Raw genomic sequence first — 18,085 nt, 5'->3', positions numbered from 1 at the left:
TGTAAAGCATGTGTAAAAATGATCCAAAACTGCCTGCACATAATTATTTTTTATACAAAATTGAACTTATGATGTATTCCTAATTTAATTTGTATATGCTTTTATAATTACAATAAAAACTTAATTAAAATGTTTTTTTTGAAAATTGAGTATTATTTAAATTTATGTGTGCATACATTCTTGTATTTAACAAAGTATTAAAGTTAGATTAATTATTATACTAAACTGTTGGAGAATTATAAATACTGCAGTTTTTTAAATCTTTCAAAGTAATTAGATATTCAAAATATTGCATTTGTAATTATATTCATTTTTATTATTATTACATAATAATTTTATTTTTAAATATTTACTACATTTTCATGGCCTGGATGTAATCACATGACAATTTTTTACTTCTTACTATTCAATTTTTGTTTTTGAATTAACTTCAGTCATTAAGGGGATTTCGATTTCATCCACATTGCTGATTTGTTGAAATTGAAATCTTTTTCCTACTGTTGATTATAAATTTGTGAAATGATAGGCGATAGTATTTTTTCACTTTAAAGCTTCTGAGAGATTGAATTCAAGCTCGCATTGTTAAGGCATTTTTAAAGTCCTGGCATGAAGACACTATCTGTCATTTCTTCTCTCTGCCTCATTATAATTATTTTTGTTGATTCAGTTTTTTTTTTATTTCAAAATTTGATTTGATGATTTCTTTTTTTAATATCAGCCTCTACATTTTTTCTGAATGTTGCCAACCTTTGACTTCTCTTCCATTTTGATCCAATAATAGATCATCTTTTTATCAGTGATACATCTCATTTTGTTTTGTTTCTCAGCTTCTGTTCTCTAGCAGTCACTTTTAATTTAAAATTAGTCGGATAGAAAGATTTTTTTGGAATCCATTATTAAATAAAATGAGAAAAGAGAAGGTCCAAAATGTTATATTACACAGTACATGCCAAGGAAAAAGGAAATGTTTTCTCTGTTTCTCAGAATCTTTACTTTTTTTTTTTTTTTTGTCTTCAGTCACTTGACTGGTTTGATGCAGCTCTCCAAGATTCCCTATCTAGTGCTAGTCGTTTCATTTCAGTATACCCTCTACATCCTACATCCCTAACAATTTGTTTTACATATTCCAAACGTGGCCTGCCTACACAATTTTTCCCTTCTACCTGTCCTTCCAAAATTAAAACGACTATTCCAGGATGCCTTAGTATGTGGCCTATAAGTCTGTCTCTTCTTTTAACTATATTTTTCCAAATGCTTCTTTCTTCATCTATTTGCCGCAATACCTCCTCATTTGTCACTTTATCCACCCACCTGATTTTTAACATTCTCCTATAGCACCACATTTCAAAAGCTTCTAACCTTTTCTTCTCAGATACTCCGATTGTCCAAGTTTCACTTCCATATAAAGCGACACTCCAAACATACACTTTCAAAAATCTTTTCCTGACATTTAAATTAATTTTTGATGTAAACAACTTATATTTCTTACTGAAGGCTCGTTTAGCTTGTGCTATTCGGCATTTTATATCGCTCCTGCTTCGTCCATCTTTAGTAATTCTACTTCCCAAATAACAAAATTCTTCTACCTCCATAATCTTTTCTCCTCCTATTTTCACATTCAGTGGTCCATCTTTGTTATTTCTACTACATTTCATTACTTTTGTTTTGTTCTTGTTTATTTTCATGCGATAGTTCTTGCGTAGGACTTCATCTATGCCGTTCATTGTTTCTTCTAAATCCTTTTTATTCTCGGCTAGAATTACTATATCATCAGCAAATCGTAGCATCTTTATCTTTTCACCTTGTACTGTTACTCCGAATCTAAATTGTTCTTTAACATCATTAACTGCTAGTTCCATGTAAAGATTAAAAAGTAACGGAGATAGAGAACATCCTTGTCGGACTCCCTTTCTTATTATGGCTTCTTTCTTATGTTCTTCAATTGCTACTGTTGCTGTTTGGTTCCTGTACATGTTAGCAATTGTTCTTCTATCTCTGTATTTGAACCCTAATTTTTTTAAAATGCTGAACATTTTATTCCAGTCTACGTTATCGAATGCCTTTTCTAGGTCTATAAACGCCAAGTATGTTGGTTTGTTTTTCTGTAATCTTCCTTCTACTATTAATCTGAGGCCTAAAATTGCTTCCCGTGTCCCTATACTTTTCCTGAAACCAAATTGGTCTTCTCCTAACACTTCCTCCACTCTCCTCTCAATTCTTCTGTATAGAATTCTAGTTAAGATTTTTGATGCATGACTAGTTAAACTAATTGTTCTGTATTCTTCACATTTATCTGCCCCTGATTTCTTTGGTATCATTACTATAACACTTTTTTTGAAGTCTGACGGAAATTCCCCTTTTTCATAAATATTACACACCAGTTTGTATAATCTATCAATCGCCTCCTCCCCTGCACTGCGCAGTAATTCTACAGGTATTCCGTCTATTCCAGGAGCCTTCCTGCCATTTAAATCTTTTAATGCTCTCTTAAATTCAGATCTCAGTATTGTTTCTCCCATTTCATCCTCCTCAACTTCCTCTTCTTCCTCTATAAAACCATTTTCTAATTCATTTCCTCCGTATAACTCTTCAATATATTCCACCCATCTATCGACTTTACCTTTCGTATTATATATAGGTGTACCATCTTTGTTTAACACATTATTAGATTTTAATTTATGTACCCCAAAATTTTCCTTAACTTTCCTGTATGCTCCGTCTATTTTACCAATGTTCATTTCTCTTTCCACTTCTGAACACTTTTCTTTAATCCACTCTTCTTTCGCCAGTTTGCACTTCCTGTTTATAGCATTCCTTAATTGCCGATAGTTCCTTTTACTTTCTTCATCACTAGCATTCTTATATTTTCTACGTTCATCCATCAGCTGCAATATATCGTCTGAAACCCAAGGTTTTCTACCAGTTCTCTTTATTCCGCCTAAGTTCGCTTCTGCTGATTTAAGAATTTCTTTTTTAACATTCTCCCATTCTTCTTCTACATTTTCTATCTTATCTTTTTTACTCAGACCTCTAGCGATGTCCTCCTCAAAAATCTTCTTTACCTCCTCTTCCTCAAGCTTCTCTAAATTCCACCGATTCATCTGACACCTTTTCTTCAGGTTTTTAAACCCCAATCTACATTTCATTATCACCAAATTATGGTCGCTATCAATGTCTGCTCCAGGGTAAGTTTTGCAGTCCACGAGTTGATTTCTAAATCTTTGCTTAACCATGATATAATCTATCTGATACCTTCCAGTATCGCCTGGCTTTTTCCAAGTGTATATTCTTCTATTATGATTTTTAAATTGGGTGTTGGCAATTACTAAATTATACTTCGTGCAAAACTCTATAAGTCGGTCCCCTCTTTCATTCCTTTTGCCCAGCCCGTATTCACCCACTATATTTCCTTCCTTGCCTTTTCCAATGCTTGCATTCCAATCTCCAACTATTATTAAGTTTTCATCTCCTTTTACGTGTTTAATTGCTTCATCAATCTCTTCGTATACACATTCTACCTCATCATCATCATGGGCGCTTGTAGGCATATAGACGTTAACAATCGTTGTCGGTTTAGGTTTTGAATTTATCCTTATTACAATGACTCTATCGCTATGCGTCTTGAAATACTCTACTCTCCTCCCTATTTTCTTGTTCATCACGAAACCTACTCCTGCCTGCCCATTATTTGACGCTGAGTTAATTACTCTAAAGTCACCCGACCAAAAGTCGCCTTCCTCTTCCCACCGAACCTCACTAATTCCTACTATATCCACGTTTACCCTATCCATTTCCCTTTTTAAATTCTCTAGCCTACCAACCTTTTTTAAGCTTCTAACATTCCACGCTCCGACTCGTAGAATGTTATTTTTTAATTTTCTGGTGACCCCTTCCTTAGTAGTCCCCACCCGGAGATCCGAACGGGGGACTATTTTACCTCCGGAATATTTTACCAAGGAAGGCGCCTCCATTATTGTATATGTGAAAATGCAGAGCCACATTTTCTTGGAAAAAAAAGCAGCTGTAGTTTTCCATTGCTTTCAGCTGCGCAGTACTCAGAGGACTGAGTGATGTTGATACGGCCGTTTAAGTCGTCCTGACTCACGCCCCTAACAACTACTGAAAGAGCTGCTGCCCTCTTTCAGGAATCATTCCTTAGTCTGGCTCTCAACAGATACCTCTCCGATATGGTTGCACCTTCGGTCCAGCTACTCTGTATCCCTGAGCACTCAAGCCCCCTCACCAACGGCAAGGTCTCATGATTCATAGAGGAGGTAGAGAATCTTTACAAGATTATCATATTAAGAGGAAGAGATTCATGGAAACACTACATTTCCATTTGAATAAAGAAAGATAGAAAGGAAAAACTGAATATGGAATTGGTCCAGCAAAATCGATATACACAGCTTATTCTATTTATAGTCTTAAAAAAAGTTATAGTTTTATTAATTCCAGTTCTTTTTTTTCAGTTATTATATTATATTATATTAGTAGAAAAATCAAATTTTCTTAGCTAGAACAAAATCTGAGTATGTGGTGAACTGATGTGTAAGATGTACCTTAAGATAAGATAGTCATATTATGCATTGATAAATATAGTTGTTAAAATATCTTGATAATTACGTACTATAACATTATTGTTGATATTTAAATTAAAATTTGTTGATATATTATGCATTATTTCTTTTAGGTTACCTGGAGACAGAATTCCTCCTGCCACTGTTGCACCTTCAGTTTCTCATAGACTAGACAAATGGAAACAACATCCTAGTATGTATGAAATAAATCTTATATCATTTTGATAATAACTTAAGGTACTATCCGCTTGTAGCATCTATAATTGTATTTATTGTTCCTTTTTTTATTTCATGATATTGTCAATTCTAATACTTTTTTAAGTAAAAACTAAATTTTTTAAACAGGTTTATGCAACTGAAAATATATTGACTTCTGACTGATATCTTTGTTTTTTTTTTCAATAAAAAAAAATTAATGAATATACATTGTTTTTACATTATATGTTTGTTCTCACAATTTTTGGTGTTTTTATTAAATTCTTTTGGATTAATAAATATATATATTAAACCTAATTAACATATTTTGATTTGCATTCATATGCTACTTTGTTTTATTATTAAAATAAATAGAGTTAATTGAAGGAATGTATAACAAATGTATTTCTAATATGTTTACCATTTCATAACTAGAATGAGTCAGTTTAAAGGTTTCTTATTTATTATTTTGCATTTCATTGAACTAGTTGTCGCTTAGATTTTGTGGTTTGTTCTTTAGGTGTTAATGTTTTCTTCTATTTTATTCAGTTTATTTCAGTCTGCAAGTAAACAGACAAAATATATAAATAAATATGTTTACTAAATATGTAAGTAGAAAGTGTTTTCTTTGTACAATCTTGCACAACCATTTTTAACTTTTCTTACATTAATTTTTATTTTCTGCATAAATTCTTATTTTTACAGGAAAAAATAATTATAAAAAAATAATTTTCTTTTATAAAATTATATATTCTTATTTTTAGACTAAAAATTTACACAAATTTTAAGTAGATACATAAAATTTATTTTTTATGAATAAAACAAATATCCACACAGCAATAAAAAAGATTGCAATGATGAATGATATGTTAAAGGTTAAGAAAAAATTGGTATCATTATTTTTTTATTTGAAAGAAGTAGGTGGTAATATGTGAAGTTGAAAATGATGTTTTTTTAAGGAGAGAATCCAGTCTATACTACTTAAAAGTAATTATTTGTTAATAACGACTCATTCATTTATGTTTTTTCTATCATAAAGATAAAGATTCTTTCTCTGCCATAATTGACTGATTGTTCATTTCTTTGTCTATATATCATCTCAAGAACTAATGATCAGATTGAGCTGAAAATTATTGAATAATTATTATTATTCCTCAGAGAATCATGAAGAGTCTAAAAAGTTGAAGAGCTTTCATGAGTACAGGAGACAGGATTTTCGGCTTTTGGGGGCTACTTTTCAAGTCCTACTTTCCAGTGTTTTTTACCAAGATATATCAAGAGATCAGCAATATCACCAAAATCAATATGGAAACTCGTTTTCTGTTTAGCCTCTGGAACCACTGTAAGGTATTACTTCTGAGGGTGAATGAAGATGATATGTATGAATCTAAATGAAGTATAGTTTCATACAGTCTCAGGTTGATCATTCCTGAGATGTGTGGTTAATTGAAACCCAACCACCAAAGAACACACCGGCAGTGTCCACGATCTAGTATTAAAATCCATTTAAAAGTGACTGCCTCTATGGAAACTAAAGACATATAAAGGACAACCTCTCAGTTTGTTCCAACACAATCAAAACAAAATTGCCCATTCCATGAATATTTAGAATTTTCTCAAGGATGACTTAAAGGTTAGGATCTAAATACAAGGGCAGTCTGTCTACTTACTCCATATGCATCAAGCTGTCCTAGCGGTGGACTGTGATTTTTCTATTTTGTTCGTTGTGAATTATTGAAATGTGTGCTTCAATAGAAAATCCCATGAGGTGAGGGGTGTTTAGTGATTAGGGTTTTACTGGCAAAAAACCTCAAACCAATTGAAATTCATTGCTAACTTTGTGAGGTGTACAGAGATGGAATAATGAGTGATGGTGGAGTGAGGCAGTGATGCATTCAGTTTAAAATGGCCGCACCAATGTTCATGATGAGGACTACAATGGTTGGCCTAGCCTTGTGACTGATGAACTGATGATGAAATTCAACGATAAAATTCATGAAATCGCCACATTACAATTACAGAACTCTTGCTACATTTCCCCCAAATTTCATGAAGTTTACTGCATGAAATTGTATCGGAGAAGCTTGGTTATCACAAGTTTTGTGCAAGATGGATGCCAGTCCATCAGGTTGGCCTAGTGGTGAATGCGTCTTTGCAAATCAACTGATTTTGAAGTCAAGAATTCCAACATTCAAGTCCTAGTAAAGGCCAGTTACTTTTATACGGATCTTAATACTAGATCATGGATACCGGTGTTATTTGGTGGTTAAGTTATCATACTCATTCATCTTCTGAAGTAATACCTGACAGTGATTCCCAGAGGCTAAACTGGAAAAAAAAAGATGGGTGCCAAAAATCTAAGGTGACAGATTTCTACAAAGAAGGAGTTGAAAAGCTTGTGCATCGTTATGATAAGTGCCTCAATTTAAATGGCGACTATGTAGAAAAATAGTTTAAGTTTGTCCCTTTCAAATGTATATAATAAAATTTCTGTTTTTTATTTGGTTGGTTTTTTATTTCAAAACATGATTGGCAAGATCAATTAAAAGTAGAAGCTTGTTTTTTAAGTTCAGTTTCTTATCTCTTTCAATTTGTATTGCATTTCTAACCTCTGATTTAAGAAAATTCTTCTAATTCATCTTGTCACAACTTTTATTTTAGAACACATTATATTTTTAATTTACAAAATAACTAACTGGTATTGATATATTCTTAATGTTTTTTAAGCGTAAATCTTTTCTTCTTTGTATATATTTGTCTAATGTCTTATATGCTTTCTAATGTCTTGTATTTTTTTTCCAGAGAATTATGAAAACACAAGTACTAGTGAACAACCTAATTTTAGAGCAAGATCATTTGGTAGAGGTGATTATAGCAGAGGCAGTAGAGGAGGTAGAGGAAGAGTTAAAGCATACTCAGAGTACTCACCACCTGAAAGGAGTAGCACTGATTCATCAAGAATAGTTAAAAATCTTGGAGATACTTTTCACATTGTGGTTCCTAATGTTACTGAAGGTATAATATATCTATTCATGTACTTTATTAGTTATTATACACATATTTTTTCTTGTTATTAATAATAGTATGTTTGCAGAAGAATAAATGTGTGTATGTATTTATGTATGTATGTATATGTATGTATATATATATATATATATATATATATATATATACAAAAACAATTCTTTTGTTATTGTATTGGTCCATATTCCTCTGTGTACTAATATCTCAAAGACAAAAGTATAAAAACTGTTTACCACCAAGAGTACAGAATTCAATAATGTTTCTTACCTTATCCTTATCATTATTTTAATAGTGCTTTTAAGGTTTTTCCCTCATCATCAGTTAAACGTTTTTTTTCAAATCACACATTAGATTCAAACATTAAAATTATAACATAAATAAATATGTAGTCAAAATATTACAAAATTATAAAATTTTTTTTATTTCTCATGTGGCTAGCCACACATACAGTAGTGTACTGTACATAGAGTACAGTACTGTAAGTACTGTACTTATAAGTTATAATTTTAATGTTTGAATTTAATGTGTGATTTAAAAAAAAAAGAAAAAAGTTTAACTTAAGATGAGGGAAAACCTAGAATCTGCTATTAAAAAAATTATAAGAATAAGGTAAGAAGCATTATTGAATTCTGTATTCTTGGTGATAAACGGTTTTTATACTTTTGTCTTTGAGATATATTTATATATATGAATCCAAATATCCCTAATATTTGAACTCATTTTGTTTGTGAGGGAGAAGTAGATCTTCCAAAACCCTGATAATTAGATTACTTTGCCAAGATGCTACCTAGCAGGTGATTGTTTGTCTGTTTTAATTTTTTTTTTGAGACATCTTTCATCTGTTAGTGTCAATTGATATTAACATTCAATATGAGGTATTTATTATAAAAGCTTACAGCCCAATTTATTGGTTTTTATGTTCTGTGTCAGTTAAAAACAATAGATTGATTATTGATTTAGGAAAATTTGTTTTCATTCCTCTGTTATCTAAGTAAGATGATTGCATCCTCTTTTGTACAAATTTTAAAGATTTTAAATACATATGAAATTATATCTCAAAATAAGATATTTTTATACTTAGTTTTTTTTTGTGTTACAGAAAGATTAGACCAAGGGAAAGAAATGTTTAAACATACATCTAGAAGAGGAAAATATCAACAGCAAATTCGATCTATGGATAAAGAACATAGAACTAGAACAAGTCATAGTCAGAGCAGCTATTCAGAAGATGAAGGCTTAAAAAGAACTTTTGAAAATGTCAAAGCCAGCAAAGTCGATAAACGAGAAAAGAATAGAGAGCCAGAACAACGTAATCCTGCACACAATACTGTTACTTCAGTCAATGAAAGTGAAAAGTTATTTGATTTAGCTAAATCTCAAAGACCACCTCTTCCACCATTTAAAAGTGTTAATCCTAAAAATATGTTGAACATTAAAGTTTCAAAAGATGTCGAAGATGGTGATGAATCTTGGGAAGATGTTACAAGTGGTACTGAAAGTGTCGGTGATGATTGTTCATCGTTTACACTGTCACCAAAGAAAGTTGAAGCTTCAGATAATGAATGTGCTACTTTGAAAGATCCAACAGATATATACACTCCTGAAGATTTTATACAGCTTGTCAGTTCTGATGATACACATCCTAATAATAGTGCCTGTGATTCATTTTCATATCAGTCTAGTGTATCGGTGAAAACAAAAACATTAGATAATGAAGATACCAGTAATTTAGTAATTCATAAAGTAGCTGATGCTAATTTGCCATGCTCAGCAGATATCTATACACCTGAAGATTTTATTAAACTTGTTCAGACTGAAAATTCAAAAAACCAAGAAGAAAACAGTAATAATATAACAGATGAAGATGTTACAGAACATTGTAAAAGTTCAAGTTCAGAAAGCAATATTGTACTGAATACATTATCGGAATATAATGATAGTATTAAAGAAAGTAGTCAAGTATGTCGTGCCAGTAGTAAAAGCAACAATGAAGTAAATATATTGGTTGCAGAACAGCCTAATAAGATTTCTTGCAATTTTAAAAGTGATTCTTTAAGTAAAGATGAAAATTCCAAATTAGAAGTTTCTGAAAATTCAAAAAACCAAGAAGAAAACAGTAATAACATAACAGATGAAGATGTTACAGAACATTGTAAAAGTTCAAGTTCAGAAAGCAATATTGTACTGAATACATTATCGGAATATAATGATAGTATTAAAGAAAGTAGTCAAGTATGTCGTGCCAGTAGTAAAAGCAACAATGAAGTAAATACATTGGTTGCAGAACAGCCTAATAAGATTTCTTGCAGTTTTAAAAGTGATTCTTTAAGTAAAGATGAAAATTCCAAATTAGAAGTTTCTGATACCAAAGATATAGAGACAAGTACTGAATACATAAACAATACCAGTACGGATGGATCATCTGACAATAATAAAAAATTATGTACTAATGAAGCCAATGCAAAAGATGAAATTAAACCAAAGCAATCTGAAATTAGTAATGATAGTAATAAATCCGAAGATGGAAATATATCAGGTTTATCTTCAATCAACCCACCTAATTCTGATGGTAATACTGAATTTTCTAACAGACATAACTGAGGTATTTTTTCATTTATATATATATATATATATATAAATAAAAGAATGTTAGTTAGTAGTGTAAGAACATGGAGCCTTAATCGTTTGTTACCAGCTTTGGTCTGATCATTGTTTTGTGTTTCATATAATTAATTTTATTCTATTACTTACAAAGTAGGATTTAAAATACATGACTCTTAATAAGTTTCTTTCAGAAAAAATATCACTAAATCACTATTACACACACATTCATTGCTTTACTACTAAAATAATGAATTCATGCAGTAATTGGATGTAGACAACAATTTTAAAAAAGCAGTTTAAAAACATCCATTTTACTGTTGTGCAAGGCTATCTGGTTTCTTGCAAATTACAGTTTTGCAGTTTTGTTTTATCATCATAGTAATTTTATTTGTTATTAATTTCATTTCCTATTTCAGCTCTGTATTTTTTTCATGAATTGTTATCTTTTATTAAATGACCTTTTTAGTGGTTTGTAGTAGTTTGATTACTATATAACAAAGTAAAAAATATTGAAGTTAAAATTTTTATTCATGATGAACTGATAGAAAGAGTTGGAAAATATACCTAAATTGATCAGTAATTATAATGATTAACAATGAAGTCAGATAGAAAATAGAAAAACAAGGAATTTATTCACAAAAATGAGAAAGGTATTTTGAACAAGTGTACGATTCTATATGGATTTGAATTTTAGATCATGGATTTTGGTGTCCTTTGGTAGTTGGTTTTCAATTAACCACACATCTCAGGAGTGACTGTACAAGACTGCACTTCGTTTGTTTTCATACATATCCTCTGAGGTAATATTTTACAGTTGTTCCAGAAGCTAAACAGAAAAAAAAGAGTAAGATTCAATTTTGTAATATTAGCATTTAGTTGTTAATATTAGTTTTGAAAGACCCTGTTGCCAACCTAACAGAGATAGCGCAAGAAAAAGAATAAACATAACATTAATTATTTGCTGAATAATTTGTATAATTTTGACCCCTCCATAAGAAACTTTCTCAAAGTTTCTAGTTTGAATTTGAGGCTCATGCAACTACAGCATTCATGTATTAAAGTATTTCTATCTAAATTCTTAATTAAATGTTTCCCCTTAATCAGTCATGGAACTGTAATATAATCTTGTGTCAAAGCAGTTTTACCAGCCCATTGTTTTTAAATGAGGTTACCCAGCATTCATTTCAGTTAAAAACTATTGCATTTTTTTGTCTAATGTATAACAAACATAAAGTTTATAAATCACTTATAATGAAAATGCCAGTTTTTATACTGGTCTAACATGCTTATTAGTGTCCAGAAAATGAAATATTTAAAACTTATGTCTAGTATACAAAAAAAATAATAAATCTTGATTAGAAAAACTTGTAATTTACAAATGCACACAGTATAATTTTCATTATATTGCCCACTTTCAATGAATGATTTAATCCCAATTTTCAGGAATTTCCTTCTTTTCCATTCATAGCTAATACACCCCTTTTATTTTATAACTATCCTATCTCTTTAGACATTTTTATTATGTCCTTTAATGCTTTGCATCAAAATTTAAAGCCTTTCATAAAAATTAACTTCACTTTTATTACCATTTTTTTCATTGATGAATATGATGTATGCATAGTGTGAAATGTTATCATCACTAAATGAGTTCCAGCAATATTTTATACAATAAGCATTTTTTTCTCATATTATTATTTTTCTACTAAGTGTTCTAAGTTTGGTTTTAGTGAAATAATAAATATGTTAGTGCATTTAAAAAAAAAGGAAAAACTACATATCCATTCATCTGGTTATGCTGCATGAGTGTACATACTTCTAAATAACATTATAAAATATAAAAAGTACATTAAAATTAATTCTACTGCCATATAAGCTACACTTATATGTAATAACTATTTCTTGCATATCAAATGTATTCTACATTTCAGTGCTGTATTAGCTTTATGAATTTTACACAAAATTCATTATACATTTATAATTAAGGTATTTTTGCAAGTTGTAATTCTTTCATGGACATATCTATCTTATTTGTGACTTGGGGATAAGTTATTTAGGGAAGTTAATTTTCTCAGATATTTACTTTATCTGTAATATTTTTATATTTGATTGTAACTACAATAACTTTTTAAACATAACAATCTACTGATTAGTTTTTCTTATTCATTATACGCAAAATAAGTAATTTTATTTTTTTTTTTAAACTTTTATTATGTCTCTGTGATAAGTTTAAGACTAAATTTTGTTTCAAACATGAGTAATTGAAATTATTAATTTATTATTATACCATTATTTCTTTCTTGGTTCTATAAACTCTTTCCAGCACAGTTGAGAACGAACAAAAGTTCCTTGCTGCAGGAAATATTTATTTCACCTAAATTATTGGAAATTTCAATAAAAATAAAAAAAAAACAAAAAATGTATGGTGGTCCAAATTTTGAACCATCATGCTGGTTCAGGTACTTACATCATTTGGAACGTTAAATCTCTTCTTCTTTGATACAGCCTGAGGAGAAACTGAATGTCATTTCCTTCATAGGCTGCTTGACACTAAGGATCTTGAAATAGTTCTATGAAAATCTTTCTTGTTAATAGATGGAATATTCAGAGTTTTATGTAATGCATAGCTATTTACAGCTGCAACATCTATGTAATACCAAAATATTCTATGCCACCCATTTTGTCTTTTTCTATTAATTTTGTATGTTTTTTTTTTTTAATTCATGAAACTTGTCCACGTAATTCATTTGTAAATTTTAGTCTAGTATAGCAATAGGACAAGGATTTAATGTAATAAAATTACAATTATTTTGTTAATTTTAATTATATTTTTCCATGTCATTAAGAACAGCAGTGCACATTGTTTTCAAGAATTTTGTAGTGCAGGATTTTAGTTACTGTCTAATGTGAAGTTGAAACTTGTTCAAAAAAAAAAAAAAAATTACTTATAATACTTTACATGTAGTTATTTATTGTCCCTTTTAATTAACAGATATAATAATTTAGTTATAGTTTTCCAGAGAGGCATTAACTATTCTCACACATTTATTTCTATTATTACAATATGTTTAATTAAAATTCACTAGTATGAAGTAATGTTGATATTATCTTAATTTTAATAATTATCCTTTATCTTTCAGTTGTTTAAATTTATAAATATTGTATAAATTGACTATATAATGGTACCATGTAATTTATATTTTAAGATTGTGTCATCCTATGTTGAATATTCCAAAAGTCCATAAAAGTTTACTGAAGTGGAGTGATTTAACTTTCAATATAATATCTTATTAAAGTGTTTTGATTATTATTGTATCATTATTTGATTATTATTATTGTATTAACAACAATAATAGCAATTATTTTATAGATTTATTGTATAACTAGCTGAGTATTTACTCATAATTTGATAATTTAGTTTGTAGCTACATTACCCATTAAAATACACAAAACTCTACTTAATGTACAAATTTTAAACAAATTAGAACCACCAGAATATTCTTCTTTCCGTGCAGCATATTGTTAACTACAAACTAGTTTGTAGTTAACACTACCAGTGGACCAATTAAAGAGTACAAATTCCACATCTTTTGTTCAGAAAAAATACAGAAAAGTATTTTACTTGCACTCATTTCATATTTGATGATTAAATGTTATTTAATTGAAAACAATAACTAATGATACTAGTATAGCTTGTGTTATGATAAAAGCTTCATGGCACTAAATAGGCAAGATTAGGACAAATAGTTGAGGATAGGACAGTTCAAGTATGGTTTTAAGCAATTGTAAAAAAGAAATTAACTCTATAACTTTTAGTGGATGATGTATAGTACAGTTGGTCTTAACCTACTTCACCATTTGGGTGAAATAAGAAATATGCTCAAACTATACCTGGAAACTATAAAAATTGTAACAAAACCTTACAAAATTAATCTGTGCTAATTAAACTATTATGATTTACCATTAAGTTTTACTTGCTAATGTCAAATTATGACACTATTAAAAGTTTTAAATATACTATATTAAAATAAATTATGAAATCTGTTCCAATGGTATAGCATAATATTTGCAAATGTAGTATAAACACATTGCACAATTATCATGTAATGAAATGTTTTTATCATATTTACAGTTTATGTTATGTTTTAATGTAATTTTGTAATGTAATTTTGAGAGTTATGTATTATTTTTTGTAGTTTAATTTTCATATTGTTAAACACTTGTTATAAAGGTTTTTTTTAATAAACTCAGCAAAGATTTATTGAATAAAATTATATATTACATAGTTGAATATAAATACACATCTTTAATTGTGTAACTTACTTTTATATTAATAAATGATACTTTTTATTGAAAAATTTGGGAATTTGTTTATTTTCTCCCTTTATATTTTACTTAATCAATTCTATTAAAAAAAAAAAAAACTGAAACAATTTTCATTTTATCGAACAGCAGTAGTTAGGTTTAACCTAGGTAGGATGGTCTAGTGGTGAACATGTCTTCCCAAATCAGCTGATTTGGAAGTTGAGAGGTCAAGAGTAAGTCCTAGTAAAGTCAGTTGTTTTTACACGGATTTGAATACTAGATTGTGGATACTGGTGTTCTTTTGTGGTTGGGTTTCAATTAACCACACATCAGGAATGGTCAAACTGAGACTGTACAAGACTACACTCATACAAATTATCCTCATTCATCCTCTGAAGTATTATCTGAATGGTAATTACCAGAGGCTAAACAGGAAGAATAAAGAATTAACCTTTAGCTTAACGTAAAAAAATGTATTATTTTACTGAAAGGAATGCAAAACAAAATACATTCTGACATAATAAATAATAAAATACACATTCACACTGATATTATACACCTTAAAAATAGGATTGTATCAGTTCTGAGTAATGTATTTATTAATAATTAACTTATCAATACTAAATTGAAAAAAAGTTTTAACTTAATTAATTAATTTCCTTGGGCCTGTCTTGCAGAGCAAAGTTCTTCAAAGGAAGGTTTAATATTAGAAGACGAGTTCTTTTTCTATATTTAGCCAAGATTTATATTTTGTCTTCAAAGCAGCCACCACAGAAATCCGGTTTCACAAAGGTAGGATGTTGAAAATGAAAATAGTATAATAAATACTCTTGCAATAAAATACAAAAGCAATAAGAAATAACACAAATTTCTACAATAAGCAATAAGTTGGCGGCTTTCATTGACACCACCAAGTGTTCAGTTTCGTTCAAAAGGAGCTTACTCCATGGTGGAGCAGGGAACTGACTGTCATGAAACAGGCTGTCTGTCGTTTGTGGGGAGCATCTCAGCATGAGAGTGATCTGGAATGGCTGGTGATCCTTGTTGGTGAATATGTAGATCTTAGATCTCAATAATTTCACAAAGTTCAGACAGCAGAGAGGGATTCTTGGCATTCCTTTGTGTATGAACAGAAGAACACGGATCCCTGGGGAGTTGTTTATAGGATCATGGGACACAAACAACAAAAGGGCGTTCTTCCATCCACTCTCTCGACCTGGCTCAGTGTAATTTCAGACATGTCTGAAATTTTGTTATAATACTTGACAATTTACTGCCTGATGATACTGCAGTAGGTAAGACCGTATACCATCAGCAGGTGAGGCATGAGGTTGTTCAGTTTCGCAGGGTGCAGTCTCCATGGAGATTACTGAGGCAGAGATGCGTCAAGCTATATCGTTAATAAACTTCACGCAGTTTATTAACGGATAATCAGTATGGGCTTCATCCCGGAAAGGGTACTGAGGACACCATACTTCATGTGATGATTGTGGTAACCTCCAGTCGGGAGGAATTTTCTTGGACTTTCTGGGGATTTAATAACCTATGGTGGCCTTCTGCTATCTACCAATTACAGAAGAGGTTGTACTGTGAGTGAGTTGCAGGTTATGCAAAGTTACTTCAGTTATTGGGATGTGCTGCTCCACAAGAGCAGCCATGAAGTGGGGAAGACACTGTCCACAGGGCAGTGTGTTGGGTCCCTCATTGTTGGTGGCACAGTTTGATTCACTTCTGCAGCTGAGGTTGTCCAGTGGTTATCACATTGTGGCTTATGCTCCTGCTGGTCAAAGGAGGGTTGAATTCAGAGCCACTCAAGCATGTAGGATGTTCGAGCTGAGCTATGGAGTCATCAACACAAGATGGATGATGTTTAGCTTGGAGAAGACCACAATGATTCTTTTCAAAGACCATTTGGCAGTGAGTCCGCATATCAAAGTCAGGCCAACATATTAGATATGTTCAGGTTCAGAAGTCCCTTGGGGTATTTCTTGATAAGAAATTGCAATTTAAGAAGCACCTTCAAAACATCGTGGGGAAGGCCTGTAATTCCTTTAGAATTCAACGTGTGGTCAATCCTGATTGGGGTCTTAATTTTAAGACTATTAGTATCTTGTATAAAGGCATGTGCGAGGCAATAATGTTATATGTGATGACGTTTGTTTGGGTGGATAGGCTAAAATTTAAAAGCTATCAGGATATTTTGTTACGGGCTCAGCTCCTTATATTGGTAACAGGTGGTTACTACACAATTTCACTGGAAGTGATCTTGGTGATCACAAGCATGAAGCCAATAGTTTTGATCGCGTCTGAGAGGCAACAGCATTATGTTGCTTCAGAGAAAATAAAGTTGATAGAACAGCATGGTGTTGCCCTGTGGCAGGCAATTCGGCCTGGCATATTCTAGTATATGTATCCACAATGCGAATTATTGGATGATGCTTATGTGATATATAAATGTGCTAAGTATGAGTTAAGGTGCACGGATACAGTTTGTCAGCCTTATATTTTTGGGTTGACAATCTCAGTGTTAATTGGAAAAGCCAGGCCAAAGGGGTGATTGTAAAAAGTTTTATTACATATTTAGCGAAAGAAAGGATCACAAAGAAAGGATTCCCACATAATTTGTCCACTCCCGTTCATAAAATCATTTAAGATAGCAAATAATGCAAATGCTGTTACTTGAGTTCTATTAGTTTACAGAAAATTATTTCTTCTATTGCTGACGTACCATCATAAAATCGAACATAGGCAATGAAATAAGCATCTTTATTGCTATCTGTTACCTCATCAAGCTGAACTGAGAACTATTTGTCACGCAACTTCCTGAAAAACTGATGCTGTTCATCTTCAGCTATATCACTAATTCAACGAGCAAAAAAAATCATTTGATAGAGGAATGGAGTGCAGTTGTTTGGCAAAATTACCTCTGAACATAGTTTCTACAATCTCAATTGCAGGTGGTAAAATAAGCTCTTCACCAATGGTGTGAGACTTCTTACATCTGGCTATTTTATATGAAAGAGGTAAGTAAAGCTTTTTCATTCACAGACAAGTTTTTTTTAAAAATGATGCTTGCTTTTCATATTATTTTAATTTTAATTTGAAGAATTCTTGGGGTTTGTTAATTTATTCATTCACTATGAAGCGTTTTCAAATGTTAAGTTTACTAGGTAGGTTTCATGCTGTCTGCTGCCAAAATTTTTGAGTAAATGGCACACAGGGGCCTTTATTCTGCATTTACTTCAGACTGGTAAACCCAAAATTAGTATTCTAAGAATATTTTCAGAAACAAGCTCACTCGTGCACTTGTTGATGCTTTACTATCATTTAATAGTTTGCTTACGCCCACTTAAAAATTTATCCACGATTCTGTATAAATCTAC

At 30.8% G+C, this 18,085-nt stretch overlaps 1 protein-coding gene across 1 annotated transcript in view; it reads left to right on the top strand.

Moving 5' to 3' along the window:
- LOC142326789 (uncharacterized) overlaps positions 1 to 14,747 on the top strand; it is a 39,122-nt gene extending 24,375 nt beyond the window's left edge. The window contains exons 7-9 of the mRNA XM_075369502.1: positions 4,691 to 4,770; positions 7,575 to 7,787; positions 8,896 to 14,747. Of these exons, the coding sequence (XP_075225617.1) occupies positions 4,691 to 4,770; positions 7,575 to 7,787; positions 8,896 to 10,397 (1,795 nt within the window). The 3' untranslated portion in view covers positions 10,398 to 14,747. The remainder of the gene's footprint in view (positions 1 to 4,690; positions 4,771 to 7,574; positions 7,788 to 8,895) is intronic.
- Positions 14,748 to 18,085: the final 3,338 nt, after the last annotated feature.

This window comes from Lycorma delicatula, chromosome 6 (genome assembly GCF_047948215.1).
Source record: "Lycorma delicatula isolate Av1 chromosome 6, ASM4794821v1, whole genome shotgun sequence".
NCBI lineage: Eukaryota > Metazoa > Arthropoda > Insecta > Hemiptera > Fulgoridae > Lycorma > Lycorma delicatula.
The sequence above is the reverse complement of the archived record's forward strand: the minus strand, read 5'-3'. Positions and strand labels throughout refer to the sequence as shown.